Source organism: Camelus bactrianus, chromosome 20 (assembly GCF_048773025.1).
Source record: "Camelus bactrianus isolate YW-2024 breed Bactrian camel chromosome 20, ASM4877302v1, whole genome shotgun sequence".
Classification (NCBI taxonomy): Eukaryota; Metazoa; Chordata; class Mammalia; order Artiodactyla; family Camelidae; genus Camelus; species Camelus bactrianus.
Window position 1 is genome coordinate 21,140,620 of NC_133558.1, and position 21,506 is coordinate 21,162,125.

General features: G+C 43.0%; 2 protein-coding genes across 2 annotated transcripts; both read right to left on the minus strand.

Moving 5' to 3' along the window:
• Positions 1-1,802: 1,802 nt before the first annotated feature.
• Positions 1,803-6,627, minus strand: LOC105064235 (HLA class II histocompatibility antigen, DO alpha chain). Its single transcript, XM_010949105.3, has 5 exons — positions 6,489-6,627; positions 5,070-5,318; positions 4,374-4,655; positions 4,149-4,284; positions 1,803-3,930 (listed from the first exon to the last, which is right to left on the minus strand). Exons 1-5 carry the CDS (start codon positions 6,568-6,570, stop codon positions 3,927-3,929), a joined length of 753 nt encoding a protein of 250 aa, XP_010947407.2. The 5' UTR covers positions 6,571-6,627; the 3' UTR covers positions 1,803-3,926.
• A 3,596-nt stretch (positions 6,628-10,223) lies between these two features.
• On the minus strand, positions 10,224-20,232 carry LOC105064273 (HLA class II histocompatibility antigen, DP alpha 1 chain). Its single transcript, XM_010949151.3, has 5 exons — positions 19,871-20,232; positions 15,297-15,542; positions 14,633-14,914; positions 13,917-14,063; positions 10,224-10,978 (listed from the first exon to the last, which is right to left on the minus strand). The coding sequence occupies exons 1-5, from the start codon at positions 19,968-19,970 to the stop codon at positions 10,917-10,919; spliced, it is 837 nt and encodes a 278-aa protein (XP_010947453.1). The 5' UTR covers positions 19,971-20,232; the 3' UTR covers positions 10,224-10,916.
• Between the last annotated feature and the right edge of the window lie 1,274 nt (positions 20,233-21,506).

Genomic DNA, 21,506 nt, shown 5'->3' on the forward strand with positions numbered 1-21,506 from the left:
CTTGTACCTGGAGCAGAGCCATCTACTGCAGCCCTGAGGGAAGGAGTGAAGGACAACCTGGAATCCAACCAGGTCTCAGGAGTGGCGTCAGGGCTCCAGGGACAAGGCAGCAGGAAGTTTCCAGGGGTCAGAAATGCCAGGGGGTCCTCTCCTTGGGAGATTTGGGACTTACTCAGATTTGGAGCCTCCACATGAGGCGGAGTCAAACCACAAGATGGAGCCAAATAACAGTTAGTGGCAATGCTGAAGATGGGGTGAGGAGACGTGGTAGGAAGTGACTGCTTCTTGGTACAGGCTTGGTCACTCCCCAGAAGGCTTTCTTGGAGGTTGAATGAGGAAAGAAAGCCTGGTGGGAGGGGCTCCATTCAAGGAGAGGCAGCTGTCCCTCAATGGAAAAGGGTAATGTGATGGAGAGGGACTGGAAATGGGTGGTATATTTAGCAAAGATGAGCAGGGAAGCCGCTGAATTTTCACCACATGAGTTGTGAATGAATGATGAGTTGGAAGCATCGATGTTTAAGATTGTGGGCAGGATGATTCCAAGGAAAGATAGTGTGGCTGTAACTTAATGAAAGAAGGAAGGGTGGAGGGAGGGGAGGTTGGAAAGCCTTGGCCAGTGAGGAATTTAAAGTATATTCTAAGTGAGAAAGAAACTCTGAACAAGGGAAGCTACATAAATGATGTGGTTGGGAGAAGTAAAGTCTCTTCAGTAATTCCAGAACCTGGTCATTCTTCTACTTGGCCGTAAGAGACAGAAGGTCCAACAAAGAGGACAGGAAAATCCTGACAAGGAAGGTAAGCAGTGGCTCCAGGATGACAGCTGTCTTGTTGAGGGCAACTAGTTAAGACTGAAGCAGACAGAAGTTTCTGGACGTTTTAGCTGACCATGAAATTGACAGAGTACCTGGTGTATCTGATTGCACTGTGAGGAAACTTGTGTTTCACTAATGACAGGTACAAATAAAATTAGGCCAAGAAAACAGGACAATTATTCATCCCAGGAAAAATAGAAGGTTGTCTCAGAAAGAAAGAGCAAGCATGGCATCATGCAAAAAAAGCATATGAAAACGAATATACGAACGTATGTGCATGACTGGGGCATCGTGCTGTACGGCAGAAACCGACACACTGTAACTGACTTTCCTTCAATAAAACGAAAATTCAAAATATTTTTTAAAAAAAAAGAAAGAAAGAGCATGCACGGTTTACTCCGTGGTTTGGCTGTAAATAACCTTTACAAGGTCATAATAATATAAACACTCAACATCAACCCACAGAATTACAGTGTAACTATATTAAAGGAAGGGCATATGGAAAGGGTACACCAGTGTACAGTGAGGATAAAAAATAATCGAAATCCTCCTCTTTCATAGTGGGAAGTAAAGAGATAAGGTCTAAAGTTGAAAAATCAAGGTGTAGCAAAACAGACGTTATTTAAAGACAGAAGATCAACAGAAACAGAATTAGTTGAAAACAATTGAAAGTTATCAACTCTGGGGGCAATGACATGAATGGAGAGAGGGCTGGATATGTTTATTATCTTTAGGGGCAGAGTATAAAAATACTGAAGAGGAGGTAACTATTGAACGTCTATTCTAAAAGAGACTGAAAGAAATCAGATCAAGAAAGCAGAGGACAGTTTTTTTTTAATGAGAAGCTATTTACTTTGATACCAGAAGGAAAAAAATGTGTGAGGACAGATATATAAACCTAAAAGATTTGGAATTGCTCCTTCTTCCTTCCAAATTGCTTCCAGTGACTTCTGGGTAATATATGCATAGTGAAAAAAAGCACACTCCTGGTCCAAAGAAAGAACACTTTTAATGACTTTATTAAACCTTAGGACAGAGATCAAAGAAACACCTTTCCAAGGATGCATCTAGTTAAGTTTTAAGTAAAAGATCAGCAGAGATCAAGGCATGCTGGGGACAGAGCTACCTCGTGGTGTCTTCTGACAGCCTCTTCTCTTTCTGAGGACGACCCGACTCCTCACCTCAGAGGAGCCAGGCTTGTTCTGTGGGATCTTGGTCCCCTGGTCACAGTACAATGGACTGGGATGGCCACCTGCCCCACCTGCCCCAAGTCTGGACAGCCATTTGTTTTTCCAATAATTATAAATTGTGACTAGGGGACACAGGCTCTGTGGGTGGCTAGAGCTGAGATGACATCCAAACACAAGTACTCTAGAGCTGACATGTTAGCTGAAATGGACAGTCAGTCCACAGAGAGAACAGGACTAACCTGCAGAAGAGTCTGGAGAGCAGAGACCACACGGCCCAGAGACAGCAAGTGCGGCTGCTCTAGGTTCTGCTGGCTCTTCAGTTCTGCAGTCCGTTCCCTGCGAGGACTGGCTAAAACCCACCCTTGGGTTCTGGGTACCACTCCCGTGTCTTTATTGTAAATATCCTCTCCTTTTGTCTATAATCATTGTAATCGGGTTTCTGTTCCTGGCAACAAAAACCTTGACTAGGACAATCCTCTCCCACTTCCATCGGAGTCCTCTTCTGGCCAATAGTTGGCCCCATCTTATTCTCTCTTGGGAAGTCCACGAAGTCCCCATAATCTCTTGATTTTTTCTTTTCCAGGATCAAATAGTCATAATTCAAAGCCCTATCTTGTCCCTTTTGACCTGTATCTTGCTCAACCTTTATGCCCAAAAGACCCATGTTCTCCAGAAAGCCTTCCTGGACCTCTTCAGACTTCAGGGATGCCCTCTTCCAATGACCTCCAATAGCACCAGACTACATCAGTGGGCCCCAGTTACCAGACCACAGCCTGGGTCTGGGGTGGCTGTAACAGCATCATCGGAGTGGGTTAAAAATGGCAGACTCACCACTCACCCTTCTGCAAAGATTCTAATTCAGTAAATCTGAGTGAAGCCCATACTTTCTAAAAGGCTCCCCCATGATTCTTAGTGCATTCTGATTTGAAAACCACTCATCTGTACCACTTTATTTGATACTTGACATAAACTACTTTGTTTGGTTACTTATCTGTTTGTGTGTTTAAAATTTTGTTCACAGTAACTAAAACCTTCCAGGCTACATATTTAGAGAACATTCAGGTGGATGGCTCTTAGACCCCGTCCCCCTCCTTGTACCAGACTTGCTGATCTATTCTGTTACCCTCCTGACCCTCCTGATAGGATGGACCCCAGGCAGAGGATGTAGCCATCTTACCCCAGCTTTCGGCCTCTCTTTGTCATGCATGGGACTCTAGGGAATGTAGAAAAAGGAGATGACATCATAGATCATGGCTGGTTACCAATGGCCTCTTCATTACAGAGTAAATCAAGAGTGGAATTTCCATGAACATTTCCTCTCCCGGTGTCCTGCAGAACTGTCATGGGTTGCGGGAAGTTACAGTGAATGGGATACTCTGCACCGCTTTCCAGGCAAATCTGAATTCAGGATGCAAATTTCATGAAGTCCATGTGAAATGGGCCATTCACAAGTAACACACAAGGGGCCCGAAAATGATGAGTCAAATGGAGCAAGACATAGCTGGACTGGCCCGAGAATGACTGCCAACCCCTAGTACCAAGTGGTTATGCTCACTGGTTGTCACCGGAAATCCAGTCTTCCAGATCCTAGCATCCTCTATACCCTGAGACAACTGGCCAAGACCTGGTAAAACGGATACGGTGCAAACACTGTTAAAAATTTTACTGCTACTACAGGGCTTTGGGTAGATCAGGAAAGTGTGTGTGTGTTGGAGTTGGGAAGGGGAGCTAGTTTGTGCCCCGCAAGTCCTGCCATGAGTACTGGGGCTAAAAAATAGGAAACCTGCAGGACAGAGGTTAATCCCAAAGTCAGCACAGGGGGATGCACTTGGTCGACGCAGTACTGAGCACTCAAGGGCTGTCAGAAACTTGCCAGGAAGCTGAAGACGGGGGTCCTCCAAACCCGTTTCTCTCAGAAGGGTCATTACCTAAAGTAGCAAAAATCATATGACCAAGTTTTTCAAGGTCAGAATTCCAGGATGCCATCTCTGTCTACCTCCCCAAAACCTGACCCCTTCACCTTACCTCTGCTCTTCCATTCCCTGCCCACCCCTTGTCCCCAACCCTATTTCTCCACACAGAATCCTCCACCCTCATCCTGCACAGTCATCTACTTTCCTCCCCCAGACTCTTGAGGCCTCTGCACCTGGGGGCTCTGGACAAGCGTGAGCCTGTGATGATGAGGACGATGCCCACCAGGAAGCCCACCAGGCCAAGGGCCAGGCCGAGGGCACAGACCAGCATCCCTGTGGTGTCTGGCAGCGGGGTAGGCATCTGGGGCTCTGGGAGAGAAAGGAAGAGTCAGAGGGGACAGCAAAGGGATTCGCAAGTGAAGGACATGCAGGTCTGGGCTGGGGAGGGGGCTCCATACCCCAGTGCTTAAAGAGCGGCTTTTCCAGGCCCCAGTGCTCCACCCTGCAGTCGTAGAAGTCGTCTCCCGAGGGCACAAAGGTCAGGTAGTGGAACTTGCGAAACAAATGGTCAGGCTGGGCATAGAAGCTGGTCTGGGCCACGCCCTCAGTGACCGTCTGACCATTGCGCAGCCAGGTGATATTGATCACAGGGGGGAAGATGTTGTCCACGATGCAGATGAGGACGTTGGGCTGGCCCAGCTCCACTCGCGACTTGGGGAGTATGGTCACTCTTGGAGGCACTAGGAGGAACAAGGTCCTGAATCCCAAGGCTGATCCCTGCAGGGCTGGGATCAAGGGATGCTCCCTCCTATTTAGCCTCCTCCGGGCAGGGGATGCTCTGCGATGCTCACTGCTGGGGCAGGAACCAGGAGGACAGAGGGAGAGGAGACTGAGGAGGGCAGTGGGGGCACCTGTATCTGACAGGTCCCCGAGGGGGGGTCCAGGTAGAGGCAGGGGGCCATTCCTCAAGGGGAAGAGGCTGCTGAAGGAATCTGGGAGAATCTAGAACCTCCTGGGGAAGAAAGGGGCTGAGCACAACAGTCACAGAGTCTAAGAGTGGTGCCTCATGGCCAATAGAGGCCTGGGAGGTGGGGAAGAGGCTGCCCTGGGCCTCCCCTACTCCTGGGGCAGGGAGCAGAGGAAGGGCCCAGTACCATTGGTGGCTCTGGTGCGGTTGGAACGCTCCACCAAGACATCCAGATGGGCTTTGATCATGGTGATGCTGGCCAGCCCGCTCTGCGGGTCAAAGTAGGCGAAGTTGCCAAATTCAGGCAGACGCCACACAGCCTCCGTCTTCTTCAGGTCCACAGAGAATAGCTGTTCCCCATCGAAATCGTAAGTGAACTGACCCGAGGCATCATAGGACTGGTAGAACGCTGGTCCATAGGAGCCCATGTGGTCAGCTGTATTGGGTGAGTTCAGGGTCAGGGAGAGGAAAGAAAATGCATCAATCTCATGACATGTGATGTGTCTCTGAGCTGTGCCCCATCCTGGGTTCTGTGCGGAGGCAGAGACCTGTTCTGACGCTGAGTAGAAGGATTGCTGGGGCGTGGAAAGGAGAGGCTGGAGGGAAACGGGCCCACCACACTGGCCAGCACAGAGACATGGGCGCAGGCTGGCAGACTGGGTTGGGAAGAGGAGAGGCTGCTTAAAGTCATGCTTGGGATGCGCAGAGTTAAATCCTAGCTATGATCATCTGCTCCAGCTGTGCTGTCAGATCCTGTGTGTGAAATGAGGTGTGGAGGGGTAGGACGAGGAGAAGAAAATAAAGATGGCTAGGAGCAAAGTGGAGCTTTGGGCACAGAGATGCGGTGGAGGTGGGTGTGAGGGAAAACAGGTGATGGCCGGCAGGTGTAAAAATTAAGGTTTGTGACACAGAGACTAAAGGGATAGAAAAAATCAGCCCCAGGTCTTGCAGAGAGCAATGGAAGAAGAGTCAGAAGTTCAAGTTTCATGTTCCAACTCTTCTGTCTCAGAGCATTATGATTAAATGTCTTTTCCCCTAACAGAGGCTCAGTTTTCTAGAAATTAAAGGTTACGTGTTCATTGATAAGATTCCTTTATAATTCTATGCAATTATTTGTTCAATAGTCTTTGATGGCCTGCCGTGTGCCCGGCACACTACCAGGCCCCGAGGACACACAGACAAGCCAGCTGTGGACCCCTCATCCAAGGAGCTCACGTCTGGAGCAGGAGAAAGACAGATAAACATCCACCTATCAACACGGGGAGGAAGATGGCCATGGAACCGGACTTGAATGGACATGCTCCAAGTCAGGAAGTGGTAGAGAAATCGGGGTGCTGGGCGGCAGTACAATGGAGGTTTGGGTCTCAGAAGGGAGGGACGAATGAGGAGGTACCTGAACCTGACGCTGCCGTGGCTGGACTGCGCTGCATCTGTGTTTTGGGTCCAGCACAGACACAATCAAGGTGAGGGGGCTGGGGGATCTCTTGGTAAAGGAAGTTGCCCATAAACCAGAAGAGAGGAACAGTTCGTGCTCTGTGCTGCCTCGGCTGGCACGTAACCCAACACCCTCAGGCTCCGCTCCTCACCCAGCACCCTCAGCACTCACCCTTGATGGCCCCAGCTGCCTGGGGCCTCAGGAGGGTCATCAAGGTGTGGAGTCCCAGGACCAGCCCCCCACTGAGGACCATTGCCCTCTGTCTTGGTCGGTGTAGGGGTAAAGGAAGAAGGCAGAAGTAAAGAGGAAGAAAACAGATCCTAGGATGGGGGAGACCCCTGCTGTATTCAGCCAATCAGAGAAATTCTCTGAGTTAGGGTAGCTGTTGCTGAGTAGAGAAGCAGAGTAAAGAGCCTGAGTGAGAAGATGGAAGCATCTGCCGGGTCTACATGCAACATGGAGGCTTGGTCCACAGGAAAGTCAAAAGGGATGGGAAGGGCTTAGATCAACTGTTACTACCTCCTCCAAGAAGGGACCCTCTGAAGGGAGAGATGGAACTATCAGAGCCCTGCGCAGCTGGGCTCAAACAAATCCTCTATCTTGATCCGTGGTGTAGAGGATCCTACTCCCCTTTAAGTTTCTGTGGGCAAATTTGGAGTTAAAAAATAAAAACAATTTGACCAAGAAACTTTAAAGGGAAATACTGGATACAGTGTAGGAAAAAAATCCTTTATTTTTGTTTTTTAATTTTTTAAATTGAACTACAGTCACTTTTAATGTGTCAAGTTCTGGTGTACAGCACAGTGTCCTAGTCATGCAAATACATATATATGTTCACTTTCCTATTATTTTTCATTAAAGGTTATTACAAGATATTGAATATAGTTCCCTGAGCTATACAGAATAAATTTTTTTTAATCTAGGGAAAAAAATCCTTTAAACCTTTAAATCACAAAATATATAGGGATTTTTTTAATGTATACAGTTTTTTTGTTAACTTCTAATCTAATTGCATTATAATCCAAGAATCTTATCACTATGATGCATCTTATAAATTTATTGAGGGGGGAGGGTATAGCTCAGTGGTAAAGTATGTGCTTAGCATGTCTGAGGCTCTAGGTTCAATCCCCAGTGCCTCCATTAAAAAAAAGAAAAAGAGGAAGAAACAAAGAAACTTACTGAGACTTGCTTTATGGCTTGGAATATGGCCAGTATTTTTTAGTGTTTCTCAAGTGCTCTAATTGGATGCAGAATTTTATATATGTTATCAGATCAAAAGTGTTAATTTTGTTGTTCTATCATACCTTTATTTTTGGATTGACCTAGAAAAAAAATAGTGTATTTAAATATCCAACTGTAGCTGTAGATTTTTGTATTTGTTTCCATTTTTTAAAGCGTTTTTGCCCTCTTTATGTTCAGACTATTAGGTGCTTACTTCTGGAAGTATCATAGTCTCAGTGAATTGAGCTTTTTCCCAATTTGTACTGACAGTCTTTCTGTCTTCAAGTCTGTTCTGTCTGACATGAGCATACTACACAGCTTTCTTTTTGTTCGTATTCATTTGATGTCTTTTTATATCCTTTTATTCTTTCTGACTCTTTCTCTGCACTAATGCTTTAGATGTAGCTTTTGTAAGTATCAGAAGGATAGATTTTGGTTTCGATTCAGACTGACAGTCTGTCTTCTAGTTGGTGGTTCAATCCACATATTAGTCAAAGTGGAGCAAACTTGCTTCTGCAACAAACACCGAAACTTCTGTGGTTTAAAAAACAGGTTTATTTTTTCTATTCATGTGCAGTTCAAAGAAGGTTAGACACTCTCTGCAGCTCTTCTCAAAAACTGCCTCGTGAATCCAGGCTGGCTTCATCTTGCATCTCCACTATTATAAAGAACTTTGCTTCCAGCTTTGCAGACAGGAGGGAGCCTCCGGAAGGAACACCTGTTCTTATGGCTTTAGACTGGAAACCACATGCCATTTCTACTCATATTCCATTGGCAAGAATTAAACCATGACCCTGCCTAGGTGCAAAGGGGCTGGAAATACGTAGTTAGGCTGTGTATTCAGAAAAATGTAATGGTTTGGTGAAAGCATGGCACTGTCTTTGCCCCATCTCAGAGCTATATTTATTGTGATTATTGATGCATTTATTGGACTTGTTTCTAACATCTTATTTATTTCAATAGTTCTGGGGTTTTTTCCTTTTTTACTCTCCATCATCTTTTTTTAGAAAAAAATTGTTGCCTATACCTTTCCCTCTAATCAGATAAGAACCTTAGCATGCTTTCAAATACATTCAAATACTTCTCCTTAACCAACCTTACTTCCCACACCTTTTTAGCACCTCCTGAAAATTTTTCTTATTGGAATACTTCCTCCAAAAGTGTTTCAAATGTGATTATTTCTGCGGCAAACCTTCTGAAGATCTGTATGCTAGAGAACATTTTTATTATACCATCACTTTGTAATAACATTTAGCTAATGTGTGAAATTCTAAGTTTGAAGTTTTTTTTCTCTTTAATATTTTAAATAATATCATCCCAATGTCTTTTTGCATCCAGTGTTGACATTAGGAAATCTGATGTCAGTCTTTCCAAAATCTTTTAGAATTTTCTCATTGTCTGATATTTTAAAATTTCATTATATTTTATCTAAAATAGGTTTTTCCTTATCTTACTGTAGGACATAATGGATCCTCTTTATCTTTTAATTCTGAGAATTCATCTCTTTTATTTCTGTAACTCTTTTCTCCTATTTTTGTCTTTATGGCACTCATATGGCACTTCTCCACCTCTTTTGACTCTTCTCTATTTTCAATTTCTTTTTCTTAAATTGAAGTATAGTTGATTTATAATGTTATGTTAGTTTTTGGTGTACAGCATAGTGATTCAGTTATACATATATATTCTTTTTCATTATGGGTTATTACAAGCTATTAAATATAGTACCCTGGACTATACACTAGGCCCTTGTTGTTTATCAATTTTATATATAATAGTTTGAATCTGCTAATCCCAAACACCTCATTTATCCCTCTCCCCCTTTTCCCCTTTGGTAACCATCGTTTGTTTTCTGTGTCTGTGAGTCTGTTTCTGTTTTCTATTTTCAGTTTCTTTATCCTTCCATCTTTTATTCTAGGAGGGTTCTTCAGTCTAGCTTACTAATGTGTTTTTAGCTGTATCTCTCCCACTATTTATTTCCATTAATGTGGTTTTTATTTTGACTGTTATATTTTTTTACACCTAGAACTTCTATACAGTTTTCCTTATAGTCCCTAGTGTTTTTTTCAATAATAGCTTTTTTGTAAATGAATTCTTCATGTTCCTTTTAAGTAGCTAGTCTATATTTACTTACACTTCTTACTTTAAGTACATATATGGGCCTGTTTGTTGTTTTTCTTTGGAGTTGGTGGTACTCCCTAAAGAGAGGGAGTTATTATCTTGGTTTGTGAATCAGGGTGGGGCCAGAGGGGAAACGAGAAACAGGAAATGGCTCCTCCTCCAGCTGCCCCTTATACACAATGTAATAGTATGACTTCGAGGTTCCTGTATCAAATCCTCATAGCACCTCTTAATTTTTAGTTCCAGTTCACCACCAAGACCATATGTAATAGAATGGTGAAACAGTTTATGTTAACATTCCCCAAACTGAGACAGACACTCATCCGTGTCCCCATACTTTGCTCTGCACCCTGTGAGAGAGATATGACCTTAATCCACAATTGGGATTCAACCAATTAAACCAGCTAACACACTGGGGTCTCCCAAGGTGGTTTCAGATGCCCCTGAAAGAAGCTGGGAGGAATAAAGTAAAGCCTGGCAGGGTGGGGCAGGGACATCAGCGGACTAGTGGATACAGTACAATATGATGTGCTATAAAGGAAGACACTGAGTCACTAAGGGCTTAACGACTTTACTATGGGGAAATCCTGCAAAACAGTAGGTCTACTGGAAGAGGAGTCTTGTCTGCTACTTAGAAAAGGAGAAGAGCCCTGGAGGTTTAGAAGTGGTGAGAATTCTGGGTGAAATAAAAGGGGGGTCAAGCTGGGTAAGCAGCAGCATGAAGACGATGTGAGGGCTCATTCCGAGGAAATCAGCCCCATGGTGAACAGCAATCATCCTTGTTCCCACGGCCCCGTGCTATCGGCTAGAGAAGGACCCAGGGCAGAGCGAACGTTCCCTAGACTTACCTCCTGGCAGAACACAAACTGCAGCATCTGCACCCACATCACAGGCCCAGGATATGTGCTCCCAGGGACTTAAAAATATGGAGAGTGGGGAAAGGCTCTCGCGTTGCCAAGACAGCACCAGGGATGTCTAGCTCTGACACACAGGTATCTGTTGGTCTCTGGGATTTCTCAGGAAGGATGCTGTTTAGGGAGAAGTCCCAGAGGAGACCGAGGCTTGTAGACCATTCAGTGTGGGGCCACCTTGTCACCATACTTCAAATTGGATATATATTAAGTGCTTTCTGTGCCAGGCCCTTTGCAAGGTGCTAAGTGCGACTAGACTCATAGACAGGCAGGAATTGGCGGGGGGTGGGTCTCTGTGGACATTAATCACTGGTGCTGAGGAGCACAGAGATTCAAAGAGACTGGAGCTTTAAAGCAGATCTGACGCTGGGGACTCCCCTCTGTCCTCTTCCGTCGAGGAAAGGTTGTCACCTGCAGTAGGACAGACATAGTGTGGTTAGGACTCCCAGTTTAGAATTACATCCTTTCTCCCTCTACAACTGAGCCCTTCAGTTTCTTGTCTCACAAGCCCCTAAGAAGAAGGTGGTCTTTCCAGTAGATGTTGCCCCTGGATGAGAATCAGTGAGCCGTCAAGAGGTACCTAAGGAGATGTCATTTCACTCTCTCCAACATGTCACAGACTGCATGTTCTGAAACACCAGAGAGGCCCAACAAGGAGGCGATGGAAGTTGAAGGAAGTGGAAGTTGGGCACAGTGTATGAAGCTGCTCTTTAAACGGCCCCCAAAACCATTTAATACCAGGCCCAGGGGATACTTATCTTAGGTAACAGCCAATGAACCTCCATCACTATTAACTATTTCCTCCCTCCTGAAATTTCTGCTCCCTTGACTTATGTGATGAAATATTTTTCTAATTCTCCTGCCTCTCTGCTTCTTCAAAGTCTCTTTAAGCACCTCTCTATTGTATAGTAAGAGTAAGAGAGGCAGTGCTGATGTAACATCCCCTGAGATCTAGTTTTTGCTCATGCTACACGCCCAGTGTGAGTCAGCGGGGTAGCCCCGCTGATCAGAGTTACTCAGGGAGCCAGACAGACCTTCATCTTGACATGTGCTCCCCTAATCTCCCAGCTGGGGGAAGGGAACCTGGTGAATGATACACTGACTCTTAATAAGCCCTCCTGGAAACTTAACATTTATTAAGCCATGAAGGAAGCCTTAATGTGTTCAAATTAATATAATCTAGGCTTTGTTCTTTGGCCATAATGCAATTGAATTCTAAATCAATTAAAAGGGATAAATAAATGAATTCCATATACCTTAAACATGCAATTAATAACCATGGGAATGAAAATATAAATGATGGAGGACTTAGTACTCCATGAAAACTTGTATATCAAAAGTAGTGCCTAAAAGGACACATCTAGGTTTAAAATAAATTTATTAGGAAAAGGAAGCCTGAAAGAAAATGAACTAATAATTTCCAGTAAGAGAATGGCAAATTAGAAAAACTGCAAAAGCAAAAAAAAGAAAAAAAAAAAGAGAGTATATAAATAATAAAGACAGGGGAAGAATTCAATGAAATAGAAAACAAAAAATAAGTAAGATAAACAAATCAAATTTTGATTTAATAAGAAGTTTAAAGAAGCTGATAGACCTCTGGCAAGACTTTTAAGGAAAATAGAGGAGATTCAGAATGAAAAGGGGGAAATAATTATATACGCAGATATTTTAAAATGAAAAAACATGTTATAATCAACTCTATGCCAATAAGTCTGAAATTTTAGAAAAGATGGATAAATTTCTAGAAAGATATGAAGGTCGAAACTACATGAAGAAAGGGAAAACTGAAGTAGAGAAACGAACATCAATATTGAATTCAGAACCAAAGAACAACTTTCCAAAGGCTGCTGTCTGATAACATTGTAGCTGGGTGATTCCAACCACATTTCAAAAACAAATTGTTCCTCTCTTATGTAGAGCATAGAAAGTAGAAAGGAGCAAAAGCTTTCCAGATCATTTTGTAAGGCTGGTGCATCTTTTTTCCAGAGACAACTAAGGACATGTCACCGAACCCAGAAGTGTGTTACAAATATAATACATTTTGATCAAATAAGATTTATCCTAGTAGAGTGTAAGTGCCTGACGATTAGCTTTCTGGATTGTGATGCAAGTGCCTGACGTTAAGCTTTTGATTGCTAAGACATTCACTTCAAAGCATCCATCTCAAAAACAATTGCTGTTTACACAACCACAGAAAGAGCCCGGCCTTCAGAAGGCCCTGGGGGACCTAAGTAACTGATCACTTGATTGACCTTGCTTTTCCCTTCTCATGCTTTAATTCCTGCTCTATTGTTTTAAATTCACCAATAAAGAATGAATCTGTGAAACCCTAGGCACCCCACCCACAGAACCCCAGGCTCCCCGCCTCTCCCTCTAGGACTTGTCAGTAATATATCTTGCTTTTTTTTTTTTTTTCAAAGTTCTCTGATGTTTGTTGCTGTGGTGCCTCTTGCAATCATAATAACCACCAGAAGGGCCATTCCAGCCAGAATATTAGCTCTGGTTGGAGAAATGTCTCTGGGGGGTCCCCACAACTCATGCCTAAGTGAGTGCTCGGGGCGGGGGGGGGGGGCATTCCTAGCCCATAGCATCACTGTCGATAGGCTGAGACCAACACAAAACACCTAGGAATGAAATGACTGTTCAATATCAGAAAATCCATAACATGACCCCCAAACCAATAAACCAAAAAATAAAATTTATATTAATTTCAGGTGAATTTAACTCAGAAATGCAAAAACTGAATTTGATCAATTTCACCACATGGTAAAGATTATAAGCCAAAAATCTATAGCAAATATATTAGATGTATTCCCTTTGGGATTATGCAAAATGTAGGATGTCCTTTATTATTTCAAATGTTTAACTAGTGTTGGAGACATCACTATGAGAAAAGAGGAAAAGCAAGGCTGTGAAGATGGTCCAGGAGAGACACAATGGCTGCACAGGCTATACCTGATGTACCGGATAAGACTGCAGCGTCTGGAGCCCCAGTGCCTGGGCTCAAATCCAGACTCTACACATTTTAAGCCATGTGATCTTGGACAGATTCCTTCATCTCTCCTTGTGTCTGTTTCTCCCTAGGGGGAAATAATAGTACCAACCTCCAAACGTAAATAAGCGAATACATACAAAGCATGTAGACTAGTGCATGGTACATAGCGAGCAGCTCAGCTGATGTTACTGACCACTGTATTTGTTACTGTTTTCATCTAGTTCAGTGGCTCTAAAATATAAAGTGCTCAAAGAACCCCTGTGGAAGTGTTTCTCCTTCCCATCCACCACCCATAACATGCTACCCCCACTTCTCCACCATGTCCCTAATAGCCCCACCCCTGGGATGACTCACAGGGGCCCCTGCAACTGGGGACGCTCTCAGATAACCTGGTCTTCAGGACAATGGTGCCGGTGATGATGCCCACCAGGCCCACCGCCAAGCCCAGGGTGCAGACCGCGGTCTCCATTGTCTCAGGCACCTGGATGGGCTCCTGGGCCTCTGGGGAACAAAAGAAGATGGAATCAGGAAGGGCAGAGAATGTGGGGATGTGAAGGCTTAGAACCCACGAAGTGGTGAAGTTTGAATAAAGTGACGATAAAATATGGGATTAAGGAAGCAGGTGTTGAGGGATGGCTCCTGGAAATAAAGGTGGTGTCAGGACGGTGATGGCAAAGGTAGGGGTGGGAGGCATCCACATTAAAAAGAATAAAATTTTGCCATTTGTAGCAACATGGGTGGACTTGGAGGGCATTAGGCCAAGTGAAAAAAGTCAGACAGAGAAAGACAAATACTGTATGATATCACTTATATGTGGAATCTAAAAAATACAACAAACTAATGAATATAACAAAAAAGAAGCAGACCCACAGACACAGAGAACAAACTGGTGTTTACCAGTGGGAAGCAGGGAGGGGTCATATAGGGGTGGGGGAGTGGGAAGTACGAACTGCTGGGTGTACTGTACAACACGGGGAAGAGAGCCACTATTTCGTAATAACTGTAAGTGAAAAGTAACCTTTAAAAATTGTATAAAATAAAAAGAATTTTAACAGTGGGGGCGTCCATACCCCAGTGCTTGAGGAGCGGCTGGTCCAGCCCCCAGTGCTCCACCCTGCAGTCATTGACGTCCTCGACGGTGGGAAGGAAGGTCAGATAGTGGAACTGGTGGAATCTGAATTCTGTGCTGGGCAGGAAGATGGTCTCAGCCACACCCTCAGTGACCGCCTGCCCATTGCGCAGCCACGTGACGTTGAGCACCGGCGGGAAGAACTTGTCCACATGGCAGATGAGGGTGTTGGGCTGGCCCAGCTCCACAGGCTCCTTGGGAAACACGGTCACCTCAGGGGGCTCTGAGAGGGAATGCAACCTGGTGAGTCTACTGCCTTTGGCTGAATTGCAAAGGACCCTCCACCCCAGGCCTTATATTCTCCAGATTAGGGCCTTCCTCTCTCAGGCCCACCTTTCCCCTCAATCCCAACCAAGGGCTCCCAGTTCAGAGTCGCAGCTTCTCATGCCCCTGACCTGGCCTCCCTCAGCCCAATCTTTATCTTGAATAAGAAGAAAATGCCTCTTCTGATGACCTAAGTACCCAACTTGTGGATCAAATACTACTTAGTTATGGGGAGGGCATAACTCATGAGTGCGTATTGGGGTCCCCCATTCTCTGTGTGTAGAGGGGCTCTCCCGTCCCTGCAGTTGGACTGTAGAGGAGTGGACAAGAGTGAGCAGTACCGGATGTGGCCCTGGTGTGGTTGGAGCGTTGGATCATGGTGTTCAAGTTCTTCCTTGCCATGACGATGTCAGCAATGCCCCTCTGAGCATCATAGTCAAAGGCATGAATAAACTCTGGCAGGTGCCAGACAGTTTCCTTCTTATCCAGGTCCACGTAGAACTGCTCATCTTCATCAAATTCAAACATGTACTCCCCAGAAGGTTTGTGTGTCTGGACAAACTCGGCGTACGTTGACACATGGTCCACTGCATGAAGAGAAAGAAAGGAGGCTGGAGAATGGGTGAACGTATAGGGCAGTGAACAGAATACAGGAAGCAGGTAGGTAAAGGGAAGGTTATTAGGATCACGAAGGAATAACACAGAAAATGAGAAATTCAAAATGAAAGTAAGGAGAAGAAAGAAATCGGAGGAAACAAGGAGAGAAATGACTTATTGGGAATTCATACCAAGGGAGGAAGGGGGTAGGAAGGGATAAATTGGGAATTCAAGATTTGCAGATACTACTGTATATAAAATAGATAAACAACAAGTTTATACTGCATAGTACAGGGAACCATATTCAATATCTTGCAGTAACCTACAATGAAACAGAGTATGAAAACGAATATATTTATGTAAATGTATGACTGAAATGTTATGCTGTACACCAGAAATTGACACAACATTGTAAACTGACTATACTCCAATGTGGAAAAAAAAAAAAAAGAATATGAAAAGGAAAAAAATTCAGGGGTTTCCCTTGTCCCTGAAGAGTTAAGCATCCATCACTCCAGTATGATGATAGTAATGTTGAGCACAATAATAAGAATATTTATTGAGGACTTGCTATGTGCATAATTTATTCATTGAATCTTCACACCCCCAGGGAAAGCTTTATTTTGCGTGTTCAGTAACTGACCACAGAGATGAGATAACTGTCCCAAGGTAACACAACTCCTTGTAGAAGCAATATTGACTTGTCCTCCCCCTCTCCAGTCCCACAGGATTTCAGAATCCTTACAGGACCAGACATCACATTAGTGATAAAGCTACAGAGCAGGGTGGGGAAGAGGAGAGAGTAAAGTAAAAATGTTTCAGAGTAGAAAATGTTTTAAATAGTGAAAGAAATAAAACATCTTTGTTCTTTTCATAGACTTCAAGTTACTTTCTTAGCTCCAGGATAAAAATGGTTGGCTATGTAATTTTGTCCACAGAACTTTCATCTTAGGCATAACAAATGTAAAAGTGTCATCGTCATTCATATGTTCACAAATTTTCTTGCTGAATTTATGTTTTAAAGTGTGGTTTCTGTTGGAAATCAAAGTTGCTGCATTTAAAACACCCATGGGATAGTATCTTAATTTTAACTGGTGTGTAAGAAGCAGCAAAAGGTTGACAACAAAGAAAAGTCTATTGGCATTACAGGGAAACAATAGAAATGAGAGAGTTTGGGGTGGAGAAAGGCAGAGGTACTAAGGTGAAACGACACTGCAGGGTTCATTGGTCTAACTCTCTAATTAAAGATTTGCCCTGGAAGCTCCTGACACGTGGAGAATCAGTCCTCTCCTTCAATGCTTCTGGTGACAGAATCCATTGACACACATGAGTACTTGCAGATTTCCATTGATTTTAGTGGTCAGAGAATCACTCACCCACAAAAAGAAAAAAGAGAAAAAAGAAAGAACAAGCTGGGCTCCACAGATGTAGTTTGTTCACCTTGGGAGAATTCATTTTCATCATTTTCACAAATTCTTTTTTTTTTCATTATACAACCATGCATATTTTATGGTTAACAAAATATGCAATATATGCCTATAAATATTCTTCTGGGGTTTTCCAAGCATCTTATTCATGATAGTTACCATTTGGGTGATTATGGTGCTGTCTAAAATTAAGCACAATAATCAAAATATCCCTTATGTATTCACATAATGGTGTATAAGTTAATGGATTTTCCAACTTCTGCCTCCTTGATTCTGTACACTGGATTCTTCCTCTATATTCTTCTATCCAAATTCAAACCATCACCTAAAACACACTGCAAATGTTTCTTCCTTCAAGCTCAGGGCAATCCTACCTACATTGAATTCCTATGCTTAATCACTATTTATTTAATAAATGGATAAATTACCTCATATTCACAAATTCTTAAAGATAAAGATCTGGGCATTTTTAAGTAAATTACACTCTTACACATGTTACTTTTCATTCTGCCAAAAAAAACACGTATTATAAACCTTTAATCTTCAAGCACTAAAGATATAACTCAGAAGATGAGGGTTTTGGTTTCAAGCTGCTTGGACTCCAAAGAATGAGAAAGACGAAGAAAAGATCACTGCTGAGTTATCACAAGGTATACACAAGATCCTACAAGGGAGCCAAAGGGGATATTAAAATCAAAATGAGTGGGGAGGGTATAGCTCAGTGGTAGAGTATGTGCTTAGCAAGCACAAGGTCCTGGGCTCAATCCTCAGTAGCTCTATTTAAAAATAAATAAGTGTTTAAAATAAATAAACCCAATTACCTACCCCCACAAAAAAGTTTTAAAAAATAAAATCAAAATGAGATTTAAGTAAGGTTTCCCAAAGATGAGATTTACCTGACGTTAGCAAAGCAGAGGAAGGGGGAAATGGCATTTTTAGCCAGAGAAGTAGGCTCAGGCGGAGAGAGACATGAAAATGCGTGGAGAACTGCATGTCCTTCGGTATGGCTGGAGCTAAGAGGGGAATGTGGAGGGGGCTGTATTGTGCTCTGCCTCGTGTGCTAATTGGAGGTATTTGAATGGTATCCCACAGCCCATGGGAATTCTTGGAAGAACTTGAGAGTAACATGATCATATCCGTACTGGAAGGTGGCAACAGCAGGGAAGAGGGATTGGAGGAGGCTGGTTTGAAAGCAAGACCAGGAGGCTCTTGGGCAATCAGGTGAGAAGGGATGAGGGTGCAGATGAGGCAGTAACGCGGAGGGCAAGGAGACAAGCGGGTGTGTTTGAATGGCAGTAAAGAGATGCGAGCACAGGTATCAGTGGGTAGAAGTAAGGACATGAAGGAATCCAGAACGAGCAGGCAATGTGGAGAACTGTGGCATCAGTGACTGAGAAGGTAGAGAAGGATAAAGAAGTGATTGAGAGAAAATAAAATGTGCTGCTGTTAGAAACATGCTGGGGTTAAATTTCTGGGAGACAAAGTGTAGTTGATATGAGGGCGGTTGAAATAAGTAAATGGGTCTCAAGTTAGACGGTCCAGTAACATGGACCAGGAATCCTCGTGGCAAGTGAACTTAAAAGTTTGGATTAGATAACTCAAGAAAAGTGTATAAAGTCATAATAGCAGGGTCTGAATGTGTAGTCCTGCATCCTGGCAAACATGGACATTTAAGAAGAGGCTGAAAAGCAAGACATGGAAACAACCTAAATGTCCATCAATAGATGACTAGATAAAGAAGTTATGGTGTATTTATACAATGGAATGTAAAAAAGAATTAAATAATGCCATCTGCAGCAACATGGATGGACCTGGAGATCATCATTCTAAATAAAGTAAGCCAGAAAGAGAAAGAAAAATACCATATTATATCACTTATATGTGGAATCTAAAAAAAAAAAAAAAAGACAAAAATGAACTAATTTACAAAACAGAAACAGACTAACAGACATAGAAAACAAACTTATGGTTATCAGGGGAGAAAGGGGTTCAGAGGGGATAAATTCGGAGTTTGAGATTTGCAGATACTAATTACTACATATAAAATAGATAAACAAGTTTCTACTGTATAGCACAAGGAACCATATTAAATATCTTGTAGCAGCCTACAATGAGAAAGAATATGTATGTATATGTATGACTGAAACTTTATGCTGTACACCAGAAATTGACACAACATTGTCAACTGACTATACTTCAATAAAAAACTTAAAATTAAATAAAATAAAAAGAGACTGAAAAGGAGAAGACTAAAGAATAGGAAGAAAACAAGGAGGAAGTATGCTTCTAAGACAAGGAATAAGAAGGAAATTTCAGGAAGGAGGAAGCAGTCACATCACAAACATCACTAATAACACAAGTAAGACACACATGGAGAGGTGATGGTGGGTTTGGGTTGTCTGGAGACCATTAGCGGCCCCACTGAGAGCAGCATCAGAGATAGGGAAACAAAGGGGAGAATGCAGTTGGTTGAGGACTGAGTGAACCAGGAAAAAGTCAAAAACAAACATCGCAGACTCCCATTTCAAAAAGTCTACCTCTGAAATGTAAGAGAGACAGAGAATCTTGGGAAGAGGAGGTACCAGGGCTCTTCACTCATCAGTGATGTGACGGGGGATCATGAGACATTTATTAACCTCTTTGCATCTCAGTCTTTCCAGTTCTAAAACGGAAGCCTTCCTGAAAAGTCTGTTGTGAAAACGAAGAGGAGATTTGGCACTTGCAGGTGTTTATCAATAAACAGCAGCTACTATGTTGTGGAGTGAAAGGAAGAAGATGACCTCACAAAAGAGGGAAAAGAATAGAGAAGAGAAACGGGACAGAAAACAGCACCTGTGGGTTGTAAAACGTGCTGCGGTCACCCCCCCACCCCCCGCCCCCTGAGCACTCACCCTGGAAGGCGCCAGCTCCGTGGGGACTGAGCAGGGCAGCCAGGGTGAGGGCTTGAAGGATCATGACTCTGGTCTGGCTCCCTGTGTCTTCAAGGTGCATCTGCAGTGACAGACAGTGAGGAGAAAATGAGGCAAGGCAAGGAGGAGCTCTGATTCCAGGACTTATTTCTCTACCCCTGTGGAGGGAGAAGTGGGTGGAGATGAAACAGCTTGATGGGGCTCAGCCAACCAGAAAACGTCAGAAAGGGCATCTCTGTGGCTGGAAAAGAAAACGCTAGAACAGTGTTAGGACCAACACAGCCCAGAAAGCCCCAGCCTACGCGGGACTGGGGACAGGAGGAGGAAACTAAAACGGAGATACCATAATCGCCTTCCTCTTAGTGGTGTTGTTTGGAAATAGGTAATTGAAGTTGATTCTTGAGTACTTTTTATTTGTAATAACTTATGTGAATGGACATTTTCAAAATTTCATGTTGATTCTTAGTTTCATATAGGAATTCGTTTGACTGTTATCAAATGATATTATATTTACCATTTTACACCTTTGATCATTTTAGAGGAATCCTTTGGTGTTTCCAGACATACACACAGAAGGCAAACAATATTTAATTGTTCACTTCTAATTATTACTCTTTTTATTTCTTCTTCATAGAAGAATGTGGTGATATAAGGCACTTTTATTTAAATCTTATTCTTAAGAACAATTTCTCTAGTCATTTCATATGAAATCTAGTGGTAGATTTTTTATATGTTCTGTTTTATTACAGAGGGGTTTGGAACCATAGTAAACAGGTGTGGGACTATAGTAAGTTTTTCTAGTATTTAATATTGCCATGATAGAATTTGTATTATTGTATTATTGAAATAGTGTGTTGTGTTGAGTAAAGAGTTTTTTGTGTTCTGAACTAATCTTTCATTAGAATAATTAACATTCTTTGATTCCTGACTGTGTGTAAGGCTCTGTTTGAAGAGATGCAGGTGCTAAGGATTATCGCAATTCGATTTCCAAATAAACGGCAGGGTCTCCATGATAGTCTCCATTTTACATGAAAGGAATTTGAGTCATAAGAGGTTTAAAAAAAAAATCCAGGAAGTAGCAGAAAGGGGACTTCACAGCCAGGAAATTTCACTCTTGACCTGTGTCTGACCACTTTACTATAATGCATCCTGTCTCTAATAGAAAATCTAAGTTAAATAATAATGTACGATTTTATTCAATTCATCAATGATTTAAGTACTTCAAAAACTCTCTGATCTTTACATTTCTAAGGCATTTTATATGTACGTTCTCATTTCACCCCTCCCAGAGTTACTGAGAAGACAGGTGCTACCACCCCCATTTCCAAAGTAAAGAAACTGTGGCCCATAAAGGCAAGTAATTTGCCCAAAGTTGTGCACTTACTTCCATGCCTTATTTGGTATTAAAGCCCAGAGACCCTTGTTCCACATCCTTTATAACCGGACCTCTGTGAGGGGAAGGTGAACATCTGACCCCTTACGTGATGGCTGGTACAGCCTCCAGGACCAATTCAGAGTCCTGGGTGGACACTCTAATCCCCTGAGATCTTTAACATACTGCCTAGGACTTGCTCTTCCCCAGACCGCATCCCTGCAAGGGGGATTAGCACTCACCACT